At 42.9% G+C, this 25463-nt stretch overlaps 3 protein-coding genes across 3 annotated transcripts in view; all 3 read right to left on the bottom strand.

Annotated features, from left to right (window-relative positions):
- The window catches only part of herc3 (HECT and RLD domain containing E3 ubiquitin protein ligase 3), a 30682-nt gene extending 22776 nt beyond the window's left edge, over positions 1-7906 (bottom strand). Inside the window, exons 1-9 of the mRNA XM_083693244.1 lie at positions 7840-7906; positions 6266-6646; positions 4129-4288; positions 3769-3845; positions 3430-3651; positions 3089-3180; positions 2471-2601; positions 2005-2162; positions 87-154 (exon numbers count right to left, since the gene is read on the bottom strand). Of these exons, the coding sequence (XP_083549370.1) occupies positions 87-154; positions 2005-2162; positions 2471-2601; positions 3089-3180; positions 3430-3651; positions 3769-3845; positions 4129-4288; positions 6266-6494 (1137 nt within the window). The 5' untranslated portion in view covers positions 6495-6646; positions 7840-7906. The remainder of the gene's footprint in view (positions 1-86; positions 155-2004; positions 2163-2470; positions 2602-3088; positions 3181-3429; positions 3652-3768; positions 3846-4128; positions 4289-6265; positions 6647-7839) is intronic.
- On the bottom strand, positions 7786-14831 carry LOC310821271 (putative E3 ubiquitin-protein ligase HERC3). Its single transcript, XM_083693245.1, has 24 exons — positions 14516-14831; positions 14243-14354; positions 14062-14138; positions 13706-13927; positions 13368-13459; positions 13091-13221; positions 12803-12933; positions 12600-12676; positions 12388-12512; positions 12161-12220; positions 11951-12056; positions 11572-11764; positions 11313-11470; positions 11167-11241; positions 11015-11053; positions 10844-10930; positions 10457-10570; positions 10140-10277; positions 9828-9994; positions 9674-9737; positions 9523-9581; positions 9236-9419; positions 8780-8879; positions 7786-8539 (listed from the first exon to the last, which is right to left on the bottom strand). Exons 1-24 carry the CDS (start codon positions 14733-14735, stop codon positions 8325-8327), a joined length of 2946 nt encoding a protein of 981 aa, XP_083549371.1. The 5' UTR covers positions 14736-14831; the 3' UTR covers positions 7786-8324.
- Positions 14832-15696: 865 nt separating this feature from the next.
- On the bottom strand, positions 15697-24574 carry LOC310821057 (putative E3 ubiquitin-protein ligase HERC3). The gene is made up of 24 exons (XM_083692907.1): positions 24243-24574; positions 23931-24042; positions 23750-23826; positions 23396-23617; positions 23058-23149; positions 22781-22911; positions 22471-22601; positions 22268-22344; positions 22056-22180; positions 21838-21897; positions 21636-21741; positions 21257-21449; positions 20752-20909; positions 20593-20667; positions 19940-20041; positions 19758-19847; positions 19378-19494; positions 18441-18593; positions 18129-18295; positions 17955-18018; positions 17804-17862; positions 17517-17700; positions 17058-17157; positions 15697-16807 (listed from the first exon to the last, which is right to left on the bottom strand). The coding sequence occupies exons 1-24, from the start codon at positions 24460-24462 to the stop codon at positions 16593-16595; spliced, it is 3030 nt and encodes a 1009-aa protein (XP_083549033.1). The 5' UTR covers positions 24463-24574; the 3' UTR covers positions 15697-16592.
- Positions 24575-25463: the final 889 nt, after the last annotated feature.

Consider the following 25463-nt stretch of genomic DNA (forward strand, 5'->3'; position numbering starts at 1 on the left):
AGAGATATGGATACATTTAAAAAAATAAGTAATTTGATGCTTGGAGTGCAGTGAATATGTGAATTGTCCCTTTAGAGACGATTTACCTCTTCATCGGAGATCAATAAGAAGTTGTGGTCCCCTCCGCAGTTGATTTTGGTGACGGCATAATGTTCTGGTTATAGCAAGGGGAAGGAGGAGGATAACGGTCAGTTGAATTTCAATTCAGTCAATTCGGGAAGTAACAGTAAATGACAATTCATCAATTTCAGACAGGGTATTCGCTTTCAACATTCCTCAATAAACTGGAAATTAGAAGCTTTTTAGGATAACAGTCTTTTAAATGTTTGAATTGTGAATTCAAATCGATTCCTGAAATGAAATGAAATTCACCCCAACCCGATTGGAGGTATAAGGTCAGCTCAGCTGGTTCTCATTCCCTCCACTAGATGGCGACATGACTAACAGGAGCAGAGGAACCGTGTCGAGGTTAATAAATCAAAATACCCCAGTATTCACTTTCACAGAGCTGTAATTCACCCACAGAGAACAACCTGATACATTTCATTACAAGGGGAGACATTTAAATCATCTCCTGGATGTCAAACATTTTACTACGCGAGGCTATTTTGATACTTTGACTTTTGAATGAGCCATTTCATAAGTAGGTTAATGCGTTCTTTCCTTCCGTTTCACTCCTTCCTCTGCATATAAAATGCAATTTGAACTTGATATAAAAATGAATGATTGATGATGCCGTTTGCTCCATATTCCTGAGGATATTCACAGCCACATGTGGTGTGCTGCTTTGCAGACCTAGGACAGATTCGTATGACAAGTATTTCAAGTGTGTGAAGTATTTGAAGTGTGTGCTTGAATTTTTTTTTTTTACTATTCCATTTATTCCAGACAAACTAAATCAGGCACAGCTCAAGTAGGACATACACAGTGTATCCTAACCAGGTCTGGGCCTATGACAGTGGAGATTATGTCTGCATGTGTCCCCTGGCATAAATCATGGTAGTTCCTATGTTGTGTGTATGTGCTGTTGTCTGACCTGCTCCAACAACAACAACAACAACAACCGTTCAGTCTCCCTGCGTGGATCCCTGTATCTGCCTCCCTGACCCCCTCTGAAAACACCTCACACCTTCAGTCTCCCTGTATCTGCCTCCCTGACCCCCTCTGAAAACACCTCACACCTTCATTCTCCCTGTGTGGATCCCTGTATCTGCCTCCCTGACCCCCTCTGAAAACACCTCACACCTTCAGTCTCCCATCTCAACACACTGGCGACGGCTGACCTCCAATACCAGGAGAAATATTAACACACACACACACACATATTCAGCTGGGCAGGATGTAAAGAGCCACATGGCTCTTTATGGTCCTCTGTGGCTCAGTCGGTAGAGCATGGCGCTAACAACGCTTAGGTTGTGGGTTTGTTTCCCTTTGGGACCACATATACTGAAAAATATATGCACTCACTGCAATGTAAGTCGCTTTGGATAAAAGCGTCAGCTAAATGGCATATACACATGGCAATGGGTCGTTTTGGTTTCCGATGAAAGCAGGTATACTAGCATTCTATGTCTCAACATATCGTTGTCCCTGTGCGTAAAATGATGGACAGGAGAAGACAGTTATAAAACCCCTGTAGGTTTGTTGGGAAACACACAGAGACAGTGCTTAGAAACAGGAAGTGTGTGAAGTTTATGGGCACATTTTCCATATTTCCTTTGTCTTGCCACTATTAACCTTTTCAACTGAACTTTACTGCGTTGCCCTGGTTACGCTGTTCCCTACTGTTGCTGTAGCGGCACTGGAAAGGATAACGTGAAAAGAAAATATATCCGAGCCCAGCCCAGTTCAGGTCAGGTCAGCCCAGCCCAGCCCAGTTCAGGTCAGCCCAGCCCAGTTCAGTTCAGTTCAGTTCAGCCCAGCCCAGCCCAGCACAGCCCAGTTCAGGTCAGCACAATAGTACGAAAGGGATAATAGATTGGCCATAAGTCATCCAGCAGTCACCTGACGTATGAGGACTTCCTGTGAGGAGAGAGAGGCCGTTTTTGACAGGGAGTGGACTCCTGGCGTCTCCCCGCGTCCCTGTACCGAGCTGGCCGTGGGTGTTACAACCAAACGCGTACACCATACCTGAGGAAGGCAGGAACGCCAGGGTGTGGTGTCTGAGGGAGGGGGAGGGATGGAGGGAGGGGGTAGAAAGAGGAGAATGAGGAAGTTAGAACAAACAGGTAAGGCAAGAGGACATACTGTAGCACAACACTCATGGGATGTGCTTGTGAAATACGAGTAATCGACCAATGAGATGTGTCAGGTCAGTGTCAAATTATTCGAGACTGACTGGAACCCTTCCCTAAGGATTGTGGGCTATGCAGTTCTGTACTGTGCTGGGGTTGTGGTGTTGTCTGTGGCGTAGTGTTTTGTGTGTGTTGTTTGGCTGTGCAGTGTGCACCGAGGTTGTGTTGTACTGTACCTGCCACAGTCAATCTGAGACACCTCGCTGCCCATCAGCTCCTGCACTTGTCTGGGTAGAGGCTCATTGTTGGAGGAATCATGACCCAGCTGACCCCGCGAGCCATCCCCAAACGTAAACAAACCTCCATCCTGACAGAAAAAGAGAGAGAAAGAGTGTGAGACCCAGGCAGGCAGGCAGGCAGGCAGACAAACCGACAGACCCCGGTTAAAAAACAACCATGAAAGAATAGTTTTTATTGGCCTTCAAGATGGAAATGATTGAAATAGCTAGCAAACAATTAGACACACACGTGTCTCACGCCCCAAAACATTAATAAAGGAATAGCTGACCGACAGGACTGGAATGTGAGTGGAATGTTATTTTAGGGTGTGATTGTTGTTAAATAACAGCCGTTCCTACTCTGCTGGCCTGGGTAGGCATCCACCTGAGTTGCTGTAACAGTGCTGATCAGGTCAGTGTGAAGAGAAAATATCCAAGCCAGAACAGTGAGGTTTGGCTTGGCTTGGCTTGGCCTCGTAGTGCGTCGTTCCGTTTGTTAAGTGTGTACTGTAGCAGGCCAACGATACATTCCTGTGAGAGAGAGCGTCATTGTGTGTTGTTGTTGTTGGTGTGTACCTTCGTGAGGGCAGCTGTATGCTCGTCTCCACAGCTGATGTAGACCACTTTCTGGGACCTCAGGAACTTGATGTGGCAGGGGACAGCACGGTCTGTGGGGGGGGGAGATAGTATTAACACAAAATCCCCATCACCTTTAGAAGCCTCATTTTTCACCTGTCCTCACTAAGCTCACATACATGTAGTATATGTAGCTATAGCACTCTTGACATGGTTGGCTATAGCAGGTTAATAGGCAGTTAATAAGCAGACCTTAAACAAAGTGTAAAGGTACAGTTCACTTGGATTATTTGGCCACAAGCCTCGTCTCCTAGTGTGCAGGCGACCATCATAGAGATCACCTTGTTCGTCATTGAGGCCCAGCTGCCCGGCGCTGTTCTTGCCCCAGCCGAACACGGCTCCGGAGAGGGACAGGGCGAAGCTGTGGTCCCCCCCAGCGGTGATCTGAGCCAGGGGGATCCCAGAGAGAGACTTGAGGGGCTGGGGGGTCAGGGTGCCGGGCTCGCCCTTCCCCAAACCCAGCTGACCGCACGAGTTCTGACCCCACGTGAACAGCTGCCCGTCTGAGGGAGAATGAGGGAGGGGGGAGGGGGGGGGGGGGGCAAAAGCTAATATTGATGTTCTGTATAAGCGGTAGAGAGTAGCATAGGACAGAGACCTAGCCTGTATTGGCTTCTCACCTTTAGAAAGTGCAATGCAGTGCTGGTTGCCACACATGACTTGAGAGATGCGATGTTCGCACAGCTTTTTGATCAACCTGGGTTGAAAGAAGGGGGGAGTAACTGTTAATGGTTAACATTGACAGTTGGTTAGCACTTAATGGTTAACACTTAACCAAACAGTCCCTGAAATGTGGAATGAGCGTTTCAAGACCACTCCAGGCGCCGCAACAAAGAACGTCCTCAGGGCAATTATAGAAGACAAGGCAGCGTTCAAACTGTCACTGTTTGTTTTAATGCACCGCTTGCAGTGTTTGTCTGTTACTGAGCAGAGCTAACGTGTCTGCAGTAACAGCATACAGAGCTCTACTGCTGGGTCACCTGGGTATTCTGACGGCCTCCTCGGTGGTCCCCAGGCCTAGCTGGCCCCCGCCACCAGCCCCCCAGGCGAACACCTGGCCCTGCTCGCTCACCGCCATGGAGTGGGCCCGGCCGCTCGACACCACCGCTATCTTCTGGGTGTCCAGAGCTCTGACTAGCTCTGGAGGGCAGAAAAGAGGGGGAGAGAGGCGGAGAGAGAGGGACAAAGGGATTCAAACTATTAACACAGTCTGAACGGTATGAATATTATAGGTGTCATGTATAATCAGTGTCATTATACAAAACAAGTATGTTCTCATTGTAGGCTAAATATCCTGTATGATGACAATAGAACTTGATGTTATCCTAAAGGGCCTCATGCCACAAGATAGGCCTCTCTATCTGGCACAGAGCCTCAGACCAAACCTATGCTAGGTATTTCAAGTAGGCACACTATCTGGCCAACCGTCTTCTGGAATGTTCCAGAAGATGAATGTTTTTTTTTTAAAGGATATTAAATGTTCCAGTACTTCCCCCATAACCTACCTCACTCCTCTATAACATTTCACTTTCAATTAGCCTATTCTGATATGTGTCAGAGAAAAACCGAAACAAACATGTCAACGTAATATCTCAGTTTTCTCTGTCATCATACTCTTCTTGTTCATTTAGCCTTTAGGCTACGGGAAAAAAGTTGGAAAAGAACCAAAACAAACATTATAAAACAGGAGTTAGGAGTGAGCATACTGTCTCACATCGCAGCCCTGTAATTACACCTAAACACTGGTTGAGAGAGAGATGGAGGTTGCAAACGTGCTCATAAATAACGTGCTCAGCAAGTCACCGCATGCCGTGTCTGAACACAGATATGCGTGCCCAACCAGTAGTGCCTGGAGTGGTGGGGGAGGTTTGCATGCGATACACTCGGCAGTGTGCAGCCACATGGGAACGGGGGCACCCACGGCAAAATAGAAACCACTTAGAAAGATGAAAGGGAACACAGAATTCACAGTGTACAGTGTCAGCTGCAAGCAGCGACACACACTTCCTGTGTGGTGGAAATAGGCCAGGCTTTGTGGCATCGAGCACAATGTGCTGTTATCTTGTGTAGCCTGGATGATTGAAGATTGACGTAGTAATGTATGACTTCCATAAGCATACCTTACTCTTAGAACCGAGAATTGAATATATTTTCCTCAGTGATGAAGGGAGTGGTACAATTGTTGTCCACAAATTACCGTACTGTACTGTAGAAAAGCGTATCTAAAGTTGAGTGGTAGTCAAGTAGTGTTACGCACAAAATAGCCTATGTGGGAGAAAGAAGGGACAATTTCTCTCAAAGTATTCCGGTTTTCTTCTAAAAACCTGAAAACGACTACTAAACTAGTTTTCTAAGGTATAAAGTATCTATATTTTCTTTCTTTCCATCTATCTTTGTCTATCTATCTAAAGCTAAACCAGTGTGACCAATCAGTACAAAACCTCTCTCTCTCTCACTCACACACACACACACCCGCATGATAAAAACACAGTAAGTCTGTCATTGGTGACTGTGTGAGATCCCATTAACAGCCATGTGATAGTGAGTGTATCCACAGTCTGGTATAAATACCCATTGCCAGTACTGCTAGTACCTTTGACCTTTCTGGGATTAGGGCCTGTAGGCTAGTCATTAGGCCTCCAGGCCGTTGAGGCACTGAAGATGTCAATACATAACAAACGCTGTCAGACTCTCATACCTCGTCTCTCTGTTTACAAGGCTAAATCACACCTGATCCATCACACACAAAGCTGTAGTCTGCTAAAGAGATTAAATGATATCACAATGTTAAGCTACCATGTACTGTAAGAGGGGGGGGGGGGTTCAAAACACACGTTCCGTGACACAGGTGCAACGGCAGTTTCATAACAGTACAGTTGAATGCTCTTTGGCAGATTTCCCATGCTCAAAAAAGGAAAATAGTTGTACTGTAAGCTATTTGTTGTCCAAAAGGATATTCAATATAGCTGTTATAGCCTAGAGAAGATCGACAACAGCACAGCAAACACAGACAGTGCCGAATACACAATGAATATCGTTAGTTTAACTGTATTCAGATGGTAGGACTGTAGGCCATAGCCCATGCCAGATAGGTGCGACTGTTGATTGACAGCTTACCTGGCGAGTCTCCCTGCTTGTCGTGACCCAGCTGCCCACAGCTGTTGGACCCGCACGTGTACACGCTCCCATCATGCAACAGGAAGAGCGAGTGGTGTCCTCCACAGGCTACCTCCTTCAATCCCCTACCGCTGAACACCTGGCAGGTGCGGGGTTCGAACACGGGTTCCCCCAGAGCCTTGCCGATACCCAGCTGGCCCTCTACCGTACTCCCCCAACACAGCATCATGGGAAGGGAGAGGAAGGAAGGGAGGGAGGGAGGGAGGGAGACGGAGTGTGAGATGATAGTTGGGAGGGAGCGAGGGAGAGATAGAGAGAGAATGGGGAGAGGTTCAGGCTGGAAGGCGGTCCTGCCTTCTCCCCTTGGTGTAAATCACGAGCCTGGAGGGAGAGAGGGGAAGGAGGACGTCGTCATTTCAGAGTGAGAAACCCAAGCACTGCCTCAGCACTCCTGCTTCGCTATGTAGGATCATGTTATAAGAATGAAGCAACAAGCAAGACTGGGGAGTGGGTGGGGCCCAGGTCCAGGCCCCTGTGTGTGTGTGTGTGTGTGTGTGTGTGTGTGTGTGTGTGTGTGTGTGTGTGTGTGTGTGTGTGTGTGTGTGTGTGTGTGTGTGTGTGTGTGTGTCCTGCAAGGGTGAATAGATAAGGAACCACCAGCATGTTTTAAATAAACCCCCAGCTACTGTAATCCCTGCTTAAGCAGCTCCAACTTGTCCTGCCTTATCGCAATCCACTCCCAACGTGCGTGTGGCCGGCAGTGTAAGCCAAGGTGAAAGACAGAGAAAGAGAGAGAGAGATAGAGAGGGAGGGGGACGGAGATCGAGTAAGAAAGAGAGTGACAATAGGAGGGAGAGAAAGAGAGAAATGCTGGGAAGTGCACAGCCTTCGTGGTAACCATGGAAATGAGACATGGGCCCCACCCTTCTTCCCTAGAAACCTAAGGAAAGTCTCAGTTTGCAAATTGAACTGTACATTAATGAATGCATCCAAAGGGGGGGGGGGGGTTGAAGACGCTGACTTTCCGAGAGGGCTTGTTTCGGGCGTCTCTACGGACTGCAGAGTACATTCTGATGCATGGGGATGACATACGTAACTAGCTAGCTAGTAACTTTGACAGCACATCCATCACAAGTACGATCGACCACATAAAATACACCCCCATGTATGGCGAGCTTGCTACAGAGTCAAGTCTCAGTCTGAGAGAGGGGCAGTTGAGTCAAATCCCAGCAGCTATCTGCAGTTATCTGAGTAATCAACGTTGGCTGATATTAGATTGCAAGCTTTTTCACAATGTAACAACCGTCTGATGTCAGCTCACCAAGCTCGTCTACCAAGTCAACTCGACCGCCGACGAATGAAGCAAACGTTAGCTTCTGATCGTCCAGTCGGATCATCAAAACCGAAAACATTGCGAGATCCAGAAATACGTCCATTACAGAAAAAACGTCCTATTGTTTCTCGCCGACCCCAGTGACTGTGCATGCATGTCATTGACTTAAAACACGTACACATCGAAATGGCAACAAACATACAACACGTAGTTTATTGAAAGCTAAACAGTCAATATTTACCTGAACAGACGCATTCCTTAATTCCTAGCTGGGCGTTTCGACAATAACAAGGAAGTTGTGAATTCAGGCTGCTGCCTCTCGTCACTGAACACGTGACTAACTCAGATCTCGGGGCAAGTGTAAAAGGCTTGTCTCATTTTAACTGACAAATGAACCATAATAACGTTTCGCCTGGCTGGATTTCTTTGTTGCATTCCACATATGAAACAGCTTACACGTCAGCTAACAGGCTGTTTTTATGTACTATATATCAATCCGCTCTTTTTATTCATGTATTATCTATCAATCAATATAATATAGTAGTCCAAAAAAAAGAGAGTGGTGCACTTGAGGTGTTACAAAAGGGTTACGAAATCATTGACATAACAACATAATTTGACATGACGCAAGAGACCAGGCAGCTGCTCAGAGCTGATATAACAATATACATTATAGTCTTATTCTTGTTCTTGTAGACATGAGAACATTCTAGAGTTTCAACATTTTCAGAATTTCCAGACCACATCACAGTGAGTGATTGCATGAAGAAGTTTCTCCTGTAGTATGTCCATGGTGCTGTAATTTGGGAGATGTAACTCTGCAAAGCAGGTTTGGGCCTCTGGATAATATTCATCGGCGTCTGGCTTGGACAAGCGTACGATTACCAGTCGCAGTTTGGAGTGGCAACCTCTAGGCAGTCTGTCGGTTCCCGTCAGAAATTCTAGCAAAATAAAGAAATGTCAGTCCATTAGATGAAGCATTTATGGAAATGTATGGTTATTCACTGAGTTATAACGTCCAGGGCCCTGAGTTATTCCTGACCACATGACCAGGAAAAACAACAGGACCTTAATAATTGTTATAATGCAGAATATCATGATATCTAGCTATATGTTATCAGAGATGGAACATTGTTCTATCCTCTATGGATCCAGTTCTATCTCTATTCACAATAACCCACTTAGGAACCATCTCTTGTGCTCCTCAGAGAACTCTGTGAAGACGGTCCAGAAGTTCTGGATGACCTCATCTGTGTGAGTATATCCTTGATATTCAGAATTCTGTTAAAACAAAAACATAATCCAAACAATGATTGATTTTTCCGCTGTATAAAAGAACCAATGATCGTGAATTACCATAATCTCGTTCTCATAGATATACAAATAGATTGATTGCATTGTTGCTCCCGTCCACATTAAGGTGAGAGAAGGATAGATAATTATCAGCGCTAGTGTGGTGCAAGACTAGACTGGGTGTGTCCCAACTCCCAATAATCCTCTATTCCTCACTTCCTTCTGAAAACACATTGAAGAAGATCTAAGGTTCCTCCCCTTAGAATCCTCTTCCAATACATTTTGAGAAGGAAGTGAAGAGAGGATGCAAGAAAGACGATCGGGACGCTGCCCATGAGGATCACCTCTCTCAGCTCCTCCCAACGGTAGATGTCTTCTCCATGCAGAAGTGTCATCAGCTCCTCAGGTAGAAACATCCTCCACACTTGCATTGGACAGCCCTTAAGGAAGCCTTCCCTGAAGTCCTCAAACTGACTGCTGACTGCCTTGTTGAACACAAAGTCAACGTACAAGTCCACATATTTCTGCCTGTGAACAACACAGAAAACGTGTTTACAGTGTACACAAATGCTGCTTGTGTGGTAACCTAAACATTATCTAGTTAACTCCAAATATTTCTACCATCACCTACCTGTTGACCTTGGTTACTGGGACCTCCCCTCCGTTTGGGATCAGTTCCTGACCCTTGACCTTAGAAAGAAAATACATATTCTTACTACATCTGTATGAGTGGCAGTCTGAGTGCATAAAACTACTGTGTACACGTAAGCATCAACTCTTACTGTGAAATCCAAACACAGCTCTTCTAAAACCTCCTCATCTTCTGTCAGAAGGTCTTGTAAGACCCTGATTTAGAAAGAAAATCATCACAGTATAAAGATTAATGGTAGGGCATCTCTCTAAAGCAACAACTACTGTGCCAGAATATAATTGTACCTTGCTTCAACTGGAGACAGCTCTTTCAGGTCATCCAATGTTGGATTCAAATCCAGGAGCTTCTTGAACAGCGCCAGAGGGAAGCAGACGTCCAGTACACATTGGTTATATACTGCCATCCCACAGAGCACTCCGAGACAGTAGAATTCATCAGTCACATTGTAGTCCTGTGTATAGGGCACACAAATCAATGAAAAAAGCCAGTCAATATTTTCAGTGTATAATAGTGAATATTTCTGTTGGTTCAAATGCTTTTAAATGTTGAGAAAATGGAGGGACTCCCGATAACAGTAGCATTCATATGGAACATACATCTGTAGATCTACATGTGAACCAGGCCAGACCAGAGTCCTCGTTAACATCCAGTATCTTTGGTTCTGATGCGAGAACTTCCCTCGCAAGGAGGGTGAAGAACTCCGATGACACATCCTCCTCCTCATGGAATTTCACCTGGACACAAAAAACAATCCAATTTGTCGTATGTTGGTGGTATGAAAATGTAAGTATTGTCTGGTGACATTGATTTATAGCAATATTTTTCATTGAAACAATGTTTTATCGTGGGTTTTACAATGTTTTTAAATGTTATATCTTTCACTTATAATACACTTCTGTGATACTCTACTAACCATGAATGAAAAGCTGGGGTTGTGGTTATGTTGTCGTAGGTACTGGAAAGCATCTCCCAGGAGTAACTCTCGGCTCAGATGTACTGTAATTCCCGTAAATTGATTGCAGGCCAACTAATATACAGGTGGGTAGATGGTAATTCAAGAAAATACATTTAGGACAAGGCAAACATAATCTTTAAAGCTTTTTCGCCCACAAAATTAGTTCTTAAGGACATTTTCCTTACCCTAACCCTTTATTTTTTCGTGTTTGAATTTTTTTTTAATTGCAGTGTGAAACATTTGCCCACAATCCTTCTTATGACACCTCAATCATCCCATGCAACAAAGATATCCCATGCAACAAAGATATCCCATGCAACAAAGATAGTTTAAGTTGTAACTTACTCTTATCATTAGTTCCACTTGAAAAAGCTTACATTTAGCTGCTGTGTTGAATATGCAGGCTTGCTCAAACATCCCAGTGATAAAATCCTGTCAGTGGAAATAAAAATACTTAAAACAAACAAATATTTGTGAATATATGTTAAATAAATTGGCCTTTAATCCATACTTTACCTTACGTATATTTAGGAGTGTCAAAAAGTTGACGAACATCTAAGAAAGGAAAGATTCATGAAGTCTGTATCATGGCAGAACCCAATTCCGAACATTTTCAAGTATTACATGTGAAATATATATATTATATGTGCAAACGTGAAAATACTCACCATCTGGCAAAGCTGGTTGATCCTCTTGATATGGAAGTTGCTGGCTGCTACTTTTAAGTGTCTCCTGCCATTGACCTACATACAGGAAATGGTTCACTGCAGTACCTGAAGAGTGTTTTGCATATGACACACAGATATATATTTACCTTATGCAACCTCTGCATAACAGCTATTGTCTTCTCCAGCGACTTATCCAATTTAGGGTCATTGTCGCTAATTGAATGAAACATCACCGTTGTCACTTTGTGGAATGATTTCACAGCTGTTCTGAAGAAGGAATAGGGAAGTCTCAACCAAAGCCCCTCTGCAACAAATGCACAGTGTTTTGTAAAAAAAAAAACTCCAGTACATCCGACTGAATATTCAGAAAGAAGTGAAGCATGGTATTGCTGGATGGGGACATACCGAGGACCTGTAGCTTGTCAGGGTGCAGTCTGAGGATGGCATCAGTGAAGGCTTTGGTGAGGTCTGTACCACGGTTGTGTTTGGTCAGGACCCGCATGAGCTCTGGGATGACCAGGTAGACCCTCAGGCCCTCCACCCCGATGGGATCCTCACTCAGGGAAGGAAGCAGCATGCGTTGGACAACCGCTTCAACCTAGAACCATGAGAGGGGAGTAGTATGTACAGGTTAGTAGGCTACTTACTCAAATGAGCTTGAAAAGGACAAGTAGTCGCAGAGGTATTCAAAAGCGGGATAGAATAGAACTACATCGTCCATCAGGGGATGAAAGTGTGCCTTTGGTATTTGATGTGTAATCAGAGAGGTCTGGCAGAGGAATACCTCAGTCAGCATCATGTCGTTTCTCGCCAGCTTCTGGAAAGCGAGACGAGCATGTGACAAGTCCAGGCCAGAATGCTTCGGTGAGGTTTGGTAATGTTTGTCCCGACTACAGTGACAGAACCAAGAGAACAAATACTGAATATCATCATGATGATGACGTGATTATTTATGTTAATGTGAAATGTTCCCGGGGAGGTAGCGTGGTTTTACCTTTTGTCAAGGAAGCTGCCATTTAAACATGACGCAGAGGAAAAGATCTCTGTGATTTCCCTGCAAATAAAAGTTTGAAGAGTATTTCTGGTCAGTAAACAGTAAACAATACACTGAATGTTATGAACTTTTGAACTTGAACTTTTCTGCAGTTGTTTTGCACACTGGTTGGTGTTGCCATGTCTGATCGAACAACAACATTACGTATTTGTATCAAAATGACTTACTTCTTTATGTTCTTCCATGATTTAGAATCATATTCTGAGATCCATTTGTCAATGGTTTCATCATCTAATGTTTGTGTCACTTTGCCAAGACTTGAACAAGTGTTATTCAACCCATTTTCAGACTCCTGGAATGACAATTGTGAATAAACACCTCATTAAAACAATGTTATTTTTTTAGGACTTAATAAATAAAATCTTAAACATATCAATACCTGAGCTAAAGAGCACAGTACGAAGGAATGATGTCCTCCAGCGAAGATTTTCTCAATTTTCTGATCTTCAATGTGGTCTGACAAGTTGATCAAACATTAGATATTATTATATTGTTATAAACACGTTATTACCATGTTATTGCACTTCTAGTTCGCATGTCAAGATTCAGTTTCAGAAAGACTTAAACTGAACTTCTACCTACCCTGTAATTGTTGAACAGGCAGAGGAACCGCCTGATCTATCTTTACTCCATTTCCCAGCTGCCCTTGCTCTCCACGGCCAAATGAGTAGATCTTTTTTTTGGAGGAGCTCACCAGTGCTAATGTGTGGTGTCTGAAGTGACAAGTTAAAGAAAAACAATCACATGATAGCAATAAGATTCAACAATCATATGCTAAGATCTAAATAGCCAAACAGCAGTACTATTTCCATTTACACTAATGTTTATGATGCAATACGGTGTGATTGTGAGGAGCAAGTGTAGGCCTACCTTCCGCAGGCTATCTGGGTCACCTTAGACCCCCAGAGTTCCGCCACCAGTCGGGGTCGTAGTTCGTCTCTGAGAGAGTTGTGTCCAAGCTGTCCATAACATCCTGAGCCAAATGTAAACACTACACCTCCCTAGAAAACCAGACAATTTAGACAGTTATCTACCATAGTGTAGTCTCTCTCTTCTTACTACTGATGTCACTGTATCTATCGTCTATAAGCTACTATACCATAAGCTACTATAGCCTAGATATTCCATGAAAACATGTAAATGTCACCTTTGTCAGAACAGCAGTATGTCCCTCTCCACAGGAAATGACAACAGTCTTCTTCAGATTCAGGCAATCAACAGGAGATGGGACATGTCTGTCTATAGGAAATGGATTTAGAATGTATTGATAATATTGTCAATACACAGTATTGACTTGGGGGTGATGGGGTGAGTTTACCAAAAGCTTTAGCACCAAGGTCATCTTTGCCTCCATTGCCTAAAATGGACTTGTCTTGGAGATTATCTTGGTGCTCCAAAGCTTTTGGGAAACCCTAGCCCAGATCATACTTCCAACAACCTCATACAACTGATAAAGTGAGTCGCTAATCTGTGTGTGTTCTCTACCTGTTATGTCCCCAAGCCCCAGCTGCCCGGTGCTGTTCTTGCCCCAGCCGAACACGGCTCCGGAGAGGGACAGGGCGAAGCTGTGGTCCCCCCCAGCAGTGATCTGAGCCAGGGGGATCCCAAGCAGGGAGTTGAGGAGCTGGGGAGTCAGGGCGCCGGGCTCTCCCTTCCCCAAACCCAGCTGGCCACTCGAGTTCTGGCCCCACGTGAACACATGACCATCTGGACAGAAAATCAGAGGTACAAGAAAATATAAATGCACGCGACACTTTTATATGCATTGTTAGTTTATATTGGCAGGTGATAAACTTTGATAGTTGATACTATATTGTAACCTGATGTCAGTGGTTATTTACCTTGAGTTAGTGCTATTGAATGCTGGTCTCCACATGCGATCTGAGTTACCTGTCTTTTCTGTAAGTTATCTATGGGTCTGAGACAATAACACAGGAATAACAAGGGATATATTAACATTAAGAATGAACATTAGGTGCTAATACTACTGACAATTGCAACACAAACCTGTCACCGACCCACCTGGGAGCATTGGATTTGTTGAGAGAGATAACTCTGCCCTCTTCTGACAGTAGAACAACATAAGAATCCCCGCAACTCACAGTCTGTATCCGCTGCTTACAGTCCACGCCCTCTGTGTACATAACACGCACGTTGAGGCATGGGATTACAGGAAAGGTTATGGGGATAATTGGTGTACTTCGTACAATTATGAGTTCAAGAAAGGGGTTTGGTGAGAAATTGAGTGCCACAAATTGGTGCCACAAACAAAAAAAACATGTGAAAGGAGCGTACTCAGTTTTCCTGTTCTCTTTGTGCCTTGGTCCTCTTGCATCCGAGCGACGGACACTTTTCCATCATTTCTGATAAACGTGACTACTGTATTACCTGCGCACAGATCCCTGAGTTGAGATGTCAAGCGTGAAAAATGAACGCTGTCGGTGTCGGTCTTATCTAAACCATTTGGCTTCACTAGACCAAAGCCATAACGCGTGTTTTCACCCCATGAAAACATTGTAGATGTTACCTCTTTAGCGGACCCATAGACTACGTACACCTGCTCAGTGAAACTCACTGTGAGTGCAACACCCTCTCTAAATGTCGTACCAACCAAGCCAGAAACTGAAGTGAAACTATTAATTCCCATTCGTCTATTTCCGTGTGTTCTGGCAATAATTGTTCGTGTGAACATCCCTCATGGTTGAAACTCAGTTGGTGTTTCCTCGAAGTGTTGTCGAATACAGTGGTAGTAAACATCATGTTTAACCTTGGAAAATATTTCGTGTAGTCTTTTATGTGTGCCCTACGCAGTGCAAATAGGGCACTTTGAGGTGTATGGCCGCAGTAAATGGCCAACACAATTTGCTAAGACAAGGCTTTTGACTCAAACTCATCCGATCCATATTCTGTAAGTGTTGCCTGAATGGTTTCTTTTCAGAGATGAATTGAAATCTTTGAAAAATATTTGGCTACAGTCCAGTTTATACACATAGAATAGGCATGTGTACAATTACATGTAATCACACCAATATGCCCATTTTAAAGATCAAAAATACATTTTCAAAATGGTATATACTTTCTGTTGGGTCATTTGTCCTTATTTCAGCAGAAATAAGAGAAAATGATCCCATCACTTTGCTTTCATGTTGGAACTCGCGCTTTTATTTTGAAGCCGCGAAACCGGAAGTCGTAATGGAGACAGATGGAGCTCAGACAATATAGAATCCCTCTGAATGGCGTGTGTGTGTGTGTGTGTGTGTGTGTGTGTGTGTGTGTGTGTGAGAGAGAGAGACACACACCTCATGGTTGAAACTCACTTGATGTTTACTAGAAGTGTTTTTGACAAGTAAAAAATCATGTCTAAACTTGGAATAGTATTTGTGTACAGTCCATTGTATGTGCCCTATGTAAAATGGAATGTAATTGCACGAATATGTACAGTATAATGATCACAATAACTTTTTTTTTACATTTGACATTATTTTTATTATGTAATATTTCCTTAATTCATGAAAAATATTATTCAATATTTTGATCCCCAAAAGTCTTATTGTCGGAACGTGCCGGTTTTTGTCGCTCAGAGAAAGCAATGCTTTTAATTTACATATAATAATAACAACAGGAAAACATTTTTTATCACTGATGCCTTAAGGAATGACACTTGATGAATGACGGCGTCTTGATCCATGGATGATAACTGACGCCTTACTCGAGGTGGAATGATGCCGTTTCGACGAAGGTGAGAATGAGAACGTTTGGGATGAGAAGTGAGGCAGTTTTGTGTGAGAACAGACGACTTCCGAATATGGATTCTCTATATATGAACACAATCGCCCTACAGAGTTGCAAGCAGTTTTTAAACGTCAGCCTTGTGCGAATGGGGCCATGTTTAAACTGCAGATCCACAAGTCATTACAGACAGATTGTTAGTTGTGGTGTGGACAAGGAGAGATTCACTAAACCATGATGACTTGACATGATGCAAGAAACCAGGCAGCTGCTCAGAGCTGATATAACAATATACATTATAGCCTCCACTAGCCTGGACTAAATGCACTTTAAAAATAGTCCATATTTATGTAGCCAGTATTTAGTTTTTAGTATTTAATGCTATAATTGCACTGTCTGCCTTACCTTTTTGCACCTCACCTAACTGCAAAGACATTTACAACTGCACCTCGCCTGTATACAATACTGCTAATGTTGTATGTTGTATGTGTATGTTATGTGTGATACCCCTATGTCTGTACGCTACTTGGAACCTGAATTTCCCCCTGGGATAAATAAAGTTTCTATCTATCTATCTATCTATCTATCTATAGTATTATTCTTGTTCTTGTAGACATGAGAACATTCTAGAGTTTCAACATTTTCAGAATTTCCCGATGACATCACAGTGAGTGATTGCATGAAGAAGTCTCTCCTGTAGTATGTCGATGGTGCTGTAATTTGGGAGATGTAATATTTCATAGCAGGTTTGGGCCTCTGGATAATATTCATCGGCGTCTGGCTTGGACAAGCGTACGATTACCAGTCGCAGTTTGGAGTGGCGACCTCTAGGCAGTCTGTCGGTTCCCGTCAGAAATTCTAGCAAAATAAAGAAATGTCAGTCCATTAGATGAAGCATTTATGGAAATGTATGGTTATTCACAGTCATTCACTGAGTTATAATGGCCAGGGCCCTGAGTTATTCCTGACCACATGACCAGGAAAAACAACAGGACCGTAATAATTGTTATAATGCAGAATATCATGATATCTAGCTATATGTTATCAGAGATGGAACATTGTTCTATCCTCTATGGATCCAGTTCTATCTCTATTCACAATAACCCACTTAGGAACCATCTCTTGTGCTCCTCAGAGAACTCTGTGAAGACGGTCCAGAAGTTCTGGATGACCTCATCTGTGTGAGTATATCCTTGATATTTAGAATTCTGTTAAAACAAAAACATAATCCAAACAATGATTGATTTTTTCTGCTGTGTAAAAGAACCAATGATGCTGAATTGTCATTGTCTCCTTCTCATAGATATACAAATAATAGATTGATTGCATTGTTGCTCCAATCCACATTAAGGTGAGAGAAGGATAGATAATTATCAGCGCTAGTGTGGTGCAAGACTAGACTGGGTGTGTCCCAACTCCCAATAATCCTCTATTCCTCACTTCCTTCTGAAACATATTGAAGAAGATCTAAGGTTCCTCCCCTTAGAATCCTCTTCCAATACACTTTGAGAAGGAAGTGAAGAGAGGATGCAAGAAAGACGATCGGGACGCTGCCCATGAGGATCACCTCTCTCAGCTCCTCCCAACGGTAGATGTCTTCTCCATGCAGAAGTGTCATCAGCTCCTCAGGTAGAAACATCCTCCACACTTGTATTGGACAGCCCTTAAGGAAGCCTTTGCTGAAGTCCTCCAACTGACTGCTGACTGCCTTGTTGAACACAAAGTCAACATACAAGTCCACATATTTCTGCCTGTGAACAACACAGAAAACGTGTTTACAGTGTACACAAATGCTGCTTGTGTGGTAACCTAAACATTATCTAGTTAACTCCAAATATTTCTACCATCACCTACCTGTTGACCTTGGTTACTGGGACCTCCCCTCCGTTTGGGATCAGTTCCTGACCCTTGACCTTAGAAAGAAAATACATATTCTTACTACATCTGTATGAGTGGCAGTCTGAGTGCATAAAACTACTGTGTACACGTAAGCATCAACTCTTACTGTGAAATCCAAATACAGCTCTTCTACAACCTCCTCATCTTCTGTCAGAAGGTCTTGTAAGCCCCTGATTTAGAAAAACAAATATATTGACTGATCATCATACAGTATTTGGAGATTAATGGGAGGGCATCTCTGTAAAGCAACAAAGGGCAGTTGAAGAGAATATAATTGTACCTTGCTTCAACTGGAGACAGCTCTTTCAGGTCATTCAATGTTGGATTTAAACCCAGGAGCTTCTTGAACAGCGCCAGAGGTAAGCAGACGTCCAGTAAACATCGGTTATACAGCGCCATCCCACAGAGCACTCCGAGACAGTAGAATTCATCAGTCACACTGTGGTCCTATAGATACGGCACACAAATCAATGAAAAAAGCCAATCAATATTTTCAGTGTATAATAGTGAATATTTCTGTTGGTTCAAATGCTTTTAAATGTTGAGAAAATGGAGGGACTCCCGATAACAGTAGCATTCATATGGAACATACATCTGTAGATCTACATGTGAACCAGGCCAGACCAGAGTCCTCGTTAACATCCAGTATCTTTGGTTCTGATGCGTGAACTTCTTTCGCAAGGAGGGTGAAGAACTCCAATGACACACCGCCTTCATCCACACCATCCTCCACTTTGAACTTCACCTGGACATAGAAACAGGAGAGAGCATTTGAGTGGCTGAAACAAAACAAATACACACAACAACAAAAAAGATGTTTGATTTACACAATCAGGATGCTTGTTCCTCTTCTTTCCTTCTTCTGTGATTTTACAATTGCAAAGGCCCTCCCCTCATCATACTCCACATATTAAAGGGACACCCCATTTTTTTTTTCTACCTCCTCCTCTGTCTCCTCCTCTACATCCTCCTGTCTCCTCCTCTTCCTCCTTCTCTTCCTCCTCCTCTTCCTCCATCTCTCCCTCCTCATCTTCCTCCCACCTGTTTCTCTCCTTGTCCTCCCCCATTCCCTGCCATCTTCTCCTTCTCATTATCTCCAGCACAAAGGGGGTACCTTTTTTTTTTTTTTTTTTTAATTCAGTGGTTTTCAAAAACTACAGCCACACTCCCACATTCTGGATGGAAATTCATAGTTTCTGATTTTTTTATTTTTTTACCCTTGATTACATCATAGGGGAGAATTTCCTTCTGACCTTTTCTCATATCTCTTTGACTACTGAACATAGAGAATTACTGTTTCCACATATGTAGACACTGGTACAGTGCTGGAGATACTGAACATGTGGTTAAAACATTGTGGAGTGTCCCTTTAAAACAGGAGCAACACATCTAACTAATGTTAGCCTCTTCTCTTTCCAAGTATGTCCTGAGAGACAAAACAAATGAAGATTGTACAGATTGCATTCTTAAAACAAGATCTTAGATCTTGCCGCAATATATTTACACGATTCAAAAAGGAGAACACTAACCCTTAAAGGCTGCATTGGGGAGAAAGCCTTTTCTCGTAGGCAATGAAAGGTATCACTCAGCACTGCCCTTCGATCCACGTGTAGTGTATTGTCAAAAAAGATATTCTGGTAACCAGACTGAGATAAAGACATTACAACTTTGGTTAATGTTACTGTAATTAAGCTAAACTAATACATCAAAACTGGTCAGTGCAAAACTTTACCTAGTGCTCAAGAGGTGAAACAGTATTAGCTTGACAAAGGTTTCAAGGCATCATCAGTACTAAGTATTAATATATTGCCACAAACTATTATACATCATCAATAAATCAGTGCAAAATTACAAATGATATGTAGTCATAAACTGAGAATGGAATTGTAGTATCAATTAAATTGCTTACTTTGAATGTATTAAGTTTTGACTTCCACAGTGCACATTTGTCCTCTGTGTCTAAGGTACAGGGATACTTCATCAGCAGGGATAGGCTGGCCTTAGACATGGGAGATACAATGAAATAAGTTTGGGATCCATGATACTACAGGACTAATACATATATGTGTGATTCATAGACAAGGTATATACCTGACAAAGATCTTTTCCGACCAAAATCCTGTCCTCATCAAGCATGGTGCCATTGAATTCATACCATGACGACATCAAAAGGTAATGATCTAATTCTTGGATCTAAGTTTGGAGAGAGGTGAAAATGCTGTGTAATGTAGGACCAGAATTCAAAACTGTTGAAACATAAACTATTTTTTTTTTTTTTTTTTTTTTTTTTAACAACAAAACACATGAAATGCAATGTACAACACCTCATTTGATAATTGAAGTAAGGACCTGAGCAATTCTTAACCACCTGACCTCACATTATCAACATGTAATTCGACGTTTGTCCTCAGGGCGGCACTGCATGTGCCTCGATCCACACTCCAGACAGTTAGCAACAGATTTGTCACACTTTTACTTAACGTGCTTATATGATTGGATCCTCCTATTAAAATCAATTAAAGAGAGCTTGATATGCATTCTGGTTAAAGTATTGTGAGTATTATGGGTCTCCAACTTGTCATGTATTTATAGGGGGTGATGGAGTGATTAGACTTTTTCACAGCCCTGTTGTATATGTTGTCTCGATTGTTTGACTACCCCCTGTATGAGCTGCCTATTGACTGACTAACAAGATCATGAATTAAAAAAAAAAGAAATCCTCAGGTCTGTATTGATGTACTCACAAGCTGGAGGAGAAAATTGACTTCTTTGATGTGGAAAGTGTTGACTGCAATTCCTCTGGGTCTTTTGCTGTTGACCTACAGTGAAGAGAGGTAATTCGGATATCAGTATTTCATTTAAATGACTTGAGGCCTGGTCGATATTCGATGATCAACACTCACCACATAGAGCTTTTGCAGAGCCCCCAAAGTCATCTTCAGTGATTTGCTATGATCTTCACATTTCATCACTGTCTTTTGAAGGTACTGCTTTGACACGGATCGGATAGTTGTTACCACTGCTCGGAAGAAGGAATCAGGCAGTCTCGACCACAGACCTTCTGTAGATGAAACACAGGGTTTTATTGATATGAGAGCCAGGCGGCAGGTAGCCTGGAGGTTAGAGGGGCCAGCAATCGGAAGGTTGCTGGTTCGATCCCCGTTCCAGGAGGGATCTGGATGTGAGCTGGTGACTGGAGGGTTACTGGCATCATATCCAGGTCCCTACCACTGCCATTGTGCCCTTGAGCAAGGCACTTAACCCCGAATTGCTCCAGGGGCGCCGAAAAAATTATGGCTGACCCAGAGCCCAGTTCTCCCTGGGGGGGTGTGCGTGCGTGTGTGTGTGTTGTCTCGGGGGGGGGGGGTTGTGTGCAAAAAGATTCATTCCAACAATTGATGATATTACCAAGGACCTGTAGCTTGTCAGGGTGCAGTCTGAGGATGGCGTCAGTGAAGGCTTTGGTGAGGTCTGTACCACGGTTGTGTTTGATCAGGACCCGCATGAGCTCTGGGATGACCAGGTAGACCCTCAGGCCCTCCACCCCGATGGGATCCTCACTCAGGGAAGGAAGCAGCATGCGTTGGACAACCGCTTCAACCTAGAACCATGAGAGGGGAGTAGTATGTACAGGTTAGTAGGCTACTTACTCAAATGAGCTTGAAAAGGACAAGTAGTCGCAGAGGTATTCAAAAGCGGGATAGAATAGAACTACATCGTCCATCAGGGGATGAAAGTGTGCCTTTGGTATTTGATGTGTAATCAGAGAGGCCTGGCGGAGGAATACCTCAGTCAGCATCATGTCGTTTCTCGACAGCTTCTGGAAAGCAAGACGAGCATGTGACAAGTCCAGGCCAGAATGCTTCGGTGAGGTTTGGTAATGTTTGTCCCGACTACAGTGACAGAACCAAGAGAACAAATACTGAATATCCACATAGAGATTTTTTATGTTGTGGTGAAATGTTCCTGGGGAGGTAGCGTGGTTTTACCTTTTGTCAAGGAAGCTGCCATTTAAACATGACGCAGAGGAAAAGATCTTTGTGATTTCCCTGCAAATGAAAGTTTGAAGATTATTTCTGCTCAGTAAACAGATACACTGAATGTCATTAACTTTTGAACTTTTCTGCAGTTGTCTTGTTTGGTTGGTGAAAGTGTTGCCATGTCTGGTCGAACAACAACATTACTTATTTGTATCAAAATGACTTACTTCTTTATCTTCTTCCATGATTTAGAATCATATTCTGAGATCCATTTGTCAATGGTTTCATCATCTAATGTTTGTGTCACTTTGCCAAGACTTGAACAAGTGTTATTCAACCCATTTTCAGACTCCTGGAATGACAATTGTGAATAAACACCTCATTAAAACAATGTTATTTTTTTAGGACTTAATAAATAAAATCTTAAACATATCAATACCTGAGCTAAAGAGCACAGTACGAAGGAATGATGTCCTCCAGCGAAGATTTTCTCAATTTTCTGATCTTCAATGTGGTCTGACAAGTTGATCAAACATTAGATGTTATTATATTGTTATAAACACGTTATTACCATGTTATTGCACTTCCAGTTCGCATGTCAAGATTCAGTTTCAGAAAGACTTAAACTGAACTTCTACCTACCCTGTAATTGTTGAACCGGCAGAGGAACCGCCTGATCTATCTTCACTTCATTTCCCAGCTGCCCTTGCTCTCCACGGCCAAATGAGTAGATATTCTTTTTGGAGGAGCTCACCAGTGCTAATGTGTGGTGTCTGACGTGGCGGATGATGGGACAAGTTAAAGAAAAACAATCACATGATAGCAATAAGATTCAACAATCATATGCTAAGATCTAAACAGCCAGCAGTACAGCAGTACTATTTAAATTGGCAGTAATGTTTATGATGCGATGTGGTGTGACTGTGAGGAGGTATAGCAAGTGTAGGCCTACCTTCCACAGGCTATCTGTGTCACCTTAGACCCCCAGAGTTCCGCCACCAGTCGGGGTCGTAGTTCGTCTCTGAGAGAGTTGTGTCCAAGCTGTCCATAACATCCTGAGCCAAATGTAAACACTACACCTCCCTAGAAAACCAGACAATTTAGACAGTTATCTACCATAGTGTAGTCTCTCTCTTCTTACTACTGATGTCACTGTATCTATCGTCTATAAGCTACTATACCATAAGCTACTATAGCCTAGATATTCCATGAAAACATGTAAATGTCACCTTTGTCAGAACAGCAGTATGTCCCTCTCCACAGGAAATGACAACAGTCTTCTTCAGATTCAGGCAATCAACAGGAGATGGGACATGTCTGTCTATAGGAAATGGATTTAGAATGTATTGATAATATTGTCAATACACAGTATTGACTTGGGGGTGATGGGGTGAGTTTACCAAAAGCTTTAGCACCAAGGTCATCTTTGCCTCCATTGCCTAAAATGGACTTGTCTTGGAGATTATCTTGGTGCTCCAAAGCTTTTGGGAAACCCTAGCCCAGATCATACTTCCAACAACCTCATACAACTGATAAAGTGAGTCGCTAATCTGTGTGTGTTCTCTACCTGTTATGTCCCCAAGCCCCAGCTGCCCGGTGCTGTTCTTGCCCCAGCCGAACACGGCTCCGGAGAGGGACAGGGCGAAGCTGTGGTCCCCCCCAGCAGTGATCTGAGCCAGGGGGATCCCAGAGAGAGACTTGAGGAGCTGGGGGGTCAGGGTGCCAGACACGCCCTTCCCCAAACCCAGCTGACCGCACAAGTTCTGGCCCCACGTGAACACATGACCATCTGGACAGAAAATCAGAGGTACAAGAAAATATGAATGCACAGGACACTTTTATATGCATTGTTAGTTTATATCGTCAGGTGATCAACTTTTATAGTTGACACTATATAAACTTGATGTCAGTGGTTATTTACCTTGAGTTAGTGCTATTGAATGCTGGTCTCCACATGCGATCTGAGTGACCCGTCTTTCCTGTAAGTTATCTATGTGTCTGAGACAATAACACAGGAATAACAAGGGATATATTAACATTAAGCATGAACATTAGCTACTATTGACAATTGCAACATCACACCAATTCTGTCAAGAACCCACCTGGGAACATTGGATTTGTTGAGAGAGATAACTCTGCCCTCTTCTGACAGTAGAACAACATAAGAATCCCCGCAACTCGCAGTCTGTATCCGCTGCTTACAGTCCACGCCCTCTGTGTACATAACACGCACGTTGAGGCATGGGATTACAGGAAAGGTTATGGGGATAATTGGTGACACTTGTAAATACAATCGTCAACACGCTCTGTGCACATGAACTGCGTATAATTATGAGTTCAAGAGGTTTTGGTGAGAAATTGAGAATTGGTGCCACAAAAAAATAAAAATAATAATACATGTGAAAGGAACTTACTCAGTTTTCCTGTTCTCTTTGTGCCTTGGTCCTCTTGCATCCGAGCGACGGACACTTTTCCATCATTTCTGATAAACGTGACTACTGTATTACCTGCGCACAGATCCCTGAGTTGAGATGTCAAGCGTGAAAAATGAACGCTGTCGGTGTCGGTCTTATCTAAACCATTTGGCTTCACTAGACCAAAGCCATAACGCGTGTTTTCACCCCATGAAAACATTGTAGATGTTACCTCTTTAGCGGACCCATAGACTACGTACACCTGCTCAGTGAAACTCAGAACAGGACCACTGACTATTCAGTGCAACACCCTCTCTAAATGCCAACCAAGCCAGAAACGAAAACGAAACTGAACTGTTTTGTTTTCGCCGAATAGAAACTGTTTGTTCTCATTCATCTATTTCCCTGTATGCTGCGTCATGCATATTTTGTCAGATTGAGAGAACATATTCCATATTCTGGAACATAAAATAAGTTCCATAAGAAACTTCGTTATCTCTCTAAACAAATGCAATGTTCCCAGGTGGATTCTTGACAGAATGTGTGTGATGAGAGTTTACATGTACGGAGTAGAGATTCACTTTAATGGGAGAAAAATAGCTAAAATGCTGTAAGGAAATAATTCAGTTGTGTCAGCACGTACTCAATTGATGTGTGTGTCTTCTAGGGTTTGGGTTGTGTTAACTGTCTTGCCAAAAGGTGCTTAACTTTTGCATTGTGTATGTTGGTATGTTGTCTAATATGTCATGTGCAGGTTAAACTGTTTACAACTCCAAACCACGCGTTGTATAACGTGTAATAAACACAGAATGATGTGTTTCTATGTGTCATTTTCTGTCACACTTAATAAAGAGCTGTTTTTGGTCTTTCTGTTTTTAAGTTAAATACATATCTCCTATTAATAGATTCCCATAAAGTATTTTGTTTTCTAAATGAAATACAATTCATTTATCCAACATAGGCCTCCACGTGTTTCCATTAACATTGATACCAAAACACGTGTGTATTGCATGTGTGTAAGGTGTGATGCCTCTGATACCCTAAATCCACTTTGAAGGAGTCCATGGAGACCGTTTTTACATGTTGACCATCAACCATGGGTGCCTCTGGCTATAACTCTGTCCTTGTCAGAGTTGTATTCATGGAAAGACAACCGATACAAGATTTGCAGATCCTTGCTGAAACAAACCAAATAGCTCTCTCTGCTGTCGGTTTTTGGAA

Source organism: Argentina silus (assembly GCF_951799395.1).
Source record: "Argentina silus genome assembly, chromosome: 21".
In the NCBI taxonomy this organism is placed as follows: domain Eukaryota; kingdom Metazoa; phylum Chordata; class Actinopteri; order Argentiniformes; family Argentinidae; genus Argentina; species Argentina silus.